General features: G+C 45.3%; 1 protein-coding gene across 1 annotated transcript; it reads left to right on the forward strand.

Moving 5' to 3' along the window:
* Window positions 1-4,733: 4,733 nt before the first annotated feature.
* LOC144716722 (pectinesterase inhibitor 7-like) lies at window positions 4,734-5,741 on the forward strand. The gene has a single exon (XM_078591959.1). The coding sequence runs from the start codon at window positions 4,956-4,958 to the stop codon at window positions 5,535-5,537; it is 582 nt and encodes a 193-aa protein (XP_078448085.1). The 5' UTR covers window positions 4,734-4,955; the 3' UTR covers window positions 5,538-5,741.
* The last annotated feature ends 375 nt before the right edge of the window (window positions 5,742-6,116 follow it).

A 6,116-nucleotide genomic window follows, 5' to 3' on the forward strand; every position in this document is an offset into this window, starting at 1 on the left:
CATGGCAGACCGAACAGAGCAGAGAATGCCGAACGCCGATAATCACGGCACCGTGGTCAAGGGATGCAATATTTGGCGGCTATCCGATGGTCCAACGGGTGATAGGTACCGCCAATCTTCCGCATGCACATCAGGGTGCAACTGGACTGCTGTCGCTTGCGCAGATGGAGAGATCAAGGTTGTTCAACCATGCGGGTTCGAGTAGCGTCGTGCGGTAGGACAACGCCCAGCAAAATCGCTAAAAGTCTGACAATGGAGCGCGAGTTGAGCAGGACTAGAAAATCACGACACCATCTCTGTGAGATGTGCAATCGATGCGGAATAATCAGCGCGACCGGCCTAGTCGCCCGATGGATGATTTTGGGTGCCTTCAACGCGGAGGGGAACCGCAAGACACAGAATCGAGTGGTCATGCTCCTGCACCACCATTGTATCATTAGAGCGCGACACGGAAGCCTTGGCCTGTGTGACCCTCTCCTTCTCTGCCTTCTCCCCTTCTTCTTTCTCTTCTTCTTTTTCTCTCAAGATGAGGCCTAGAAATGGGATAACTGCAACACAAAATTCCAGATCTAAGATTGAACGTGGTTCAATCATGGCCTTATATAGGGCCATGATGGGCCCTTACATGGAGTTCAGAAAGGAGAGTCCAATAAGGATCTTTCCCTCCATTACAACAAAAATAAGAGAAAATGGACAAGACGACGTGATTTAAAACGATACAGACGACTGAAATTAGAAATCAAGACGGCTGAAAACATATAAAGAAAACACTAAGATATGAGTGTGGACGTGTTCTACCCGGGGTATTTAAACCCGGGCGTCTTCACGGACGCTTTGGCATGCTGGTCGGGCTGGACACGGACCGGCGGCGATGCTGATGATGGCGATGACGATTCCGTTGATGATTTTTGGCTCCGTCGGAAGGCGCTCTATCATGATCATTTAGTAACACACATTTTAGTTATTTTCATGTATCAGTAGTTTTTTTTCTATTTTTCCTCAATGTAAACAACATTTTATCTCCATATATATAGAGATAGATACCACTGTATCTTACTAAATCTATCTATCACATGTATCTTCTGGATTATTCATCTTGAAAACCCAAAATGGGATGCCCTAAGATGGGAACATTTGGGTGTTACAGAAATCCTAGATGATAATGAGGATGATGCTCGTCCCCACTTGTCCTATCTCTCATACCAGGAGATACAAAAGCTGGAGTAAAACCATATGCATTGAAATTGATTAAGTTTTAGTACTAACTTGAAATATATGTTAAGATAATTAAAAAGAGGTTGAGTTAGCAGAAGTGGGAAAGAGATTACGAGGATAAAATTTTGGGTTCTTAGGCTGTAGTTTTTATGTATGAAAATGTATTTTATAGATCATTTCACAAATCATTCCACCCTTTACTTGCTTCTAGGAAGAGTTTCTTCAAGCTAATCAATTTCTCAGCCTCCGGTAGTATCCACGCGACTAAAAGGGTGTTGGATCTCCTCTCTTTGTTCACCCACTCCTTAAAGATCTTGAGATTCTTATCACCATCAAAGATACTTGTGGGATGAGTGGAGAATCTAAAGAAAGAAGAAAGGAGGTGGTGGTGGTGGGGTGCCTAGATCTGGCTAGGCTAGGCCCCCCTTATTTATACTTATTTAAGATTTTTCACAAAACCCATTGAAAATAAAGTATTTCTTTCAACATCCTTTAGTCTTATTTGTGTGACCCTATAGGCCCATATATTTGTATAGCTAATAACTTTAAGGGCCCATAATATTTATTAACCAACCTTATTAATTAACTATATAAACATATAAATTAATTAATAGAGGATCAATCTAACCTAATCAACAGGTTACATTTCCAGCGTGTGGGGTGCCTAGCTACACCTAGTGCTCTAGAAGATATTGAGTAGTCTTTTAACTCTCTTATGTAACCTTGTCTGTCATCGGTTATCGTACATGAATAATCCTTCATATGTGTGAAACTCCCATCATGACTTAGGGTATGGTTAATCATCAAAACTCTTAATCCATCATTTGGTTAGTACTGATGTGTAATGGGGATCATTAGAGAACATCTTTGCCAATATCCTCACTACCCTTGCCAGGGATTTGGATGCATCGTCTTCCTTGAGTCAATCTCCTTTTATACGCGAGCGAGTGATCCCGTCTTGACCATACAATCAAATCTCTGGACTTCTTTCTATATCTGAGCTAAAACCTATTTGAATCGCATGATTAGAGACTCATAAGTCGTAGTCAAAACATAGTCATTCATCCACGAGATGTCCTTAGCATCTCAAGGATCGTTTAAACAACCGTGGCATGAATTAACCAGCTTGATGTTTAGGTATAATATCATTCAGGGGTTCATATGGATAAATTCAATGAAATCTTTCTTCAAAGAGCACCCACAATCTGCCTTAGTGTCTCCACACTAATGAAGCCTTAGAGGAAGAGTTCCGAAGATGACCCCTCGACGAGTATTGAAGTTTGTGTTGCTTATCACATTTATTCATGTCAAGAATGTATATCTAGCCTAGACTATTGATGTTCAGTAGTATTAATGATGATATGGAGAAAATAGGGTAGCCATGATAGGATTAGCGATTAGCACAATAGGGTTAGGGGACCTGTATAAATCCCTGTTCATACCCCCATTCCATGGATGGAACTAGATATTTAGCACATAGCCACATAAAATTTATATTATTCTCAAGTGATAGAATTCTTCAAGAGTACATTTTTCCCCTCCCCCTTTCGGTTTTCCCAGCATCTAGAAATCAAGATTTAGTGACCAGTTGACATCTTTTGCGAAAGGGAAGGCAAATAGAGAGAAATCCACGAGGTGGGGCCGCAGAATGATTGGAGGGAGAATATTCAAGAAAGGAGACGGAGGAAACAATGATTCATCTACACACTGTGAAATAAAAAAATCAGGATTACGGGGCCCGATGCGGCCAAGTGGCATGTGAGAACAGAGCTGGAAAAGTAAAAGTAAATGGTGAGAAGAGATAGAGAATATTATATGAAAAAGAGATGTGGGGGCCACACATTGAATGATATTATTGTGTCGTAAAAATAGAACTCCAGGGGATAAGGAGAAGGGAGGGTGGGCAAGAGAAAGAGAGAGAATGAGGGTGAGTGGCCGACAGAGAGAGAGAGAAACAGAAGGCGAGTGGGCGACAGAGGAAGAGAGAAAGAGAGAGAGAGAGAGAGTAAGAGAGGGCGGGTGGGCGATCGAGAGGAAGAGAAAGAGAGAGAGAGAGTAGGCGACAGAGAGAGAAAAGGGACAAGGGGATAGGGCGAGTGAGCGAGAGAGAGGGATAGAGAGGGCGAGTGGGAGAGAGAGAGAGAGAGGATGAATCTTAACAAGTTTGGGAGGTGGGAACTCGTGGATATGGAGAGGGAGATAGTGAATATAAACAACTTTGGGAAGTGGGAACTCGTTGAGAGGGAGAGAGAGAGAGGATGAATCCTAACTAGTTTGGGAAGTGGGAACTCGTCGAGACGGAGAGAGAGAGAGAGAGAGAGAGAGAGAGAGAGAGAGAGAGGATGAATCTTAACTAGTTTGGGAAGTGGGAACTCTTTGAGACAGAGAGAGAGAGGATGAAACTTTAACAAGTTTGGGAAGTGGGAACTCGTTGAGAGGGAGAGAGAGAAAGGATGAATCTTAACTAGTTTGGGAAATGGGAATTCGTTGAGACAGAGAGAGAGAGAGGATGAATCTTTACAAGTTTGGGAAGTGGGAACTCGTTGTGAGAGAGAGAGAGAGTAGAATGCGGCACAAGTTGCGAAGCCTTAAAGACAGGGCAGGTAAAACAGTGTTAGCAGTAATGCCAACGATAAACTGCTATCACGCCATTGACGAAGGGCCCCTCCAGCACATGCAGGCACTTCACACGTCCTACGTTCAATGTCAAAGGCCTCATTATAACATCAGTGCGCATTAAATGAACGACGCCCCTCGTTTTCGTGACGAATGCCGAATACCGCCTTTCTCCCAGATGCCTTAGAGAGTTCAAGACTCCACCCAAACTAAAAATCAATGTCGCTGCTCCAGTTTCTCTCTCTGAAGAGTCACCTTTTTAGCCGGCCCCGTTGAGAACTCCCCTCCAAACCCCGACAGACTTCCACGTTCCAAGTCCGTGCGAAACTCCAATGCTGACTCCTTGGTCTTATCACAACCCCTCAACAAAGAATCGGGGGACGGTCCATCACCCGTCCCGTTCCGTATCCGGGCGTCAAATTTAATGCTGCTGAACTGCTCAACTATTCCGTTTTCCGTCTTCGTCTATGCATTGTAATTCATGAATTGTTCATTCATTCAATCAGAGAAGAGGTCGCTGTTTCTCTCCCCTTAATCCCGTCAAGTTTTGGTTGAGGAGGCGACTTGCATCGCCTTGTCAGCCATGCCGAGCCGTTGCAAGTTGCGAACTTGATACGTACGCTGCCGGGATTAATTTAATGTAACTTGGCTCGCTGCCGCGAGGAGTAAACGACGAATGAACACACAAAAGGGCAGTACGTCGCTTTCTCCCTCACTCATCCGCCTGTACTCCCACGATAACGACGTGGTCTTTTCCTCATTACTCCTAATCGAACGCCGATATTTGTACAGATTTTTATCCTCCCACCGTTCATTGCGTCGTCCAGAAACTCATTAAATCCAAATCTTCGGCCGGGAACAAAACGGAAGAACGGTAGCAAGAAACAACGGCGCGCTGACGGTGCAAAATCTCGCTTATTAATTAATCCACCGCCTGTTCAGCATTACTTGCGGAGGGCGTAAAGGCCGGCGCTTTAACTCCTGCTGCAGTCGCTCGGCTATCCTCTTCCTATCCTTTATCGTCCCCTCTATAAAGTCTCAACACCATTCAACCGTTAGTCTCCGGCCGCACTTCTTCCTCTTCTTATCGCCTCTCCTCCCATTTCTCAGTTCTCGCTCACGCAATGGCTTACAGTCTTCTTGCCAAGGCGATAATCGTCATGGCCGTGCTCCAGTGCGCTGTAGGACGGACTCTAATCGAAGACGGAGACGCGGAGTTCGTCAAGACGCGCTGCGAGGCGACCACGTACCCCGGGCTCTGCTACGAGACGCTGTCGGCACACGCCAGCGCGATACAGCGCAACCCCGTCTCGATGGCGACCATGGCGTTAACAATTAGCCTCGACGGCGCCCGCAGCGCCGCCGCGGCGGTGGCGGGCATGGCAGCGCGGCAGAGGATGACGCCGAGGGAAGCGGCGGCGGTCAGAGACTGCGTGGAGACCGTCTCCAACGCTGTGGACGAGCTCCGCCGTTCGATCGTCGAGATGGGTCATCTACGAAGGAGGGATCGCGATCTGGCCTTTCACATCAGCAATATTCAGACGTGGGTCAGCGCTGCCCTCACCGACGAGAGAACTTGCGTTGAGGGATTCGCCGATGAAGCTCTTAATGGCCCGCTCAAGGACTCCATGAGAGCTCACGTCGTCTCCATCGCCCAGCGGACCAGCAACGCCCTCGCCCTCATCAACTCTCTCGTTAAAGGTTAATCTTCTTCTTCTTCTTCACTTTGTTTTGCTTTCTCCTCTGTAAAAACTTCGTCAACCTCTCTGGTGAGCGTGTTCATCCTCCGATCGAGTGATGGATCCCCAGTTTGTTGTGGGATTTGTGTTTTAAAAAAATACTTGTTCTTGAACCCCGCCGTGGAGAAGATGTAATCTTTCTAATGGCGATAAAAGGGAATTTTGAAGTCTTGATGATGTGCACTGGTCTTGAAAAGGACCCAATGTTATCTACTCCTTGCACATGGTCTGCCTCGTGATGATCTCTTGCTGATTTTTTTAGATATGGGTTACTGTGTGGAGCGTTGATGGTTCGTCGTTTAATGTATGGTGGGGTCTCACTGGATTGATAGATGAAACCCGTGTCGATAATCATCTCCTTTTTTTAAATTCGAAGATCGACACAATCCGCCTGTTCTACTAATTTGGAAAATTGTCGGATGTATATACATTCATAAGGATCAACGTGTCAAATAGAAATTTTTTTTTGTCAAATAGAAATTTTTTTGTCAAATCGAAGTTAGAGTCGATCGATTTTGAAAGAAAACCCATTTAATTTATTTTTCT

This window comes from Wolffia australiana, chromosome 2, assembly GCF_029677425.1.
Source record: "Wolffia australiana isolate 7733 chromosome 2, ASM2967742v1".
NCBI classification, from domain to species: domain Eukaryota; kingdom Viridiplantae; phylum Streptophyta; class Magnoliopsida; order Alismatales; family Araceae; genus Wolffia; species Wolffia australiana.

Coding starts and splice junctions, on each gene's coding strand:
- LOC144716722 (XM_078591959.1), top strand. CDS start 4,956: ATGGCTTACAGTCTTCTTGCCAAGGCGATAATCGTCATGGCCGTGCTC.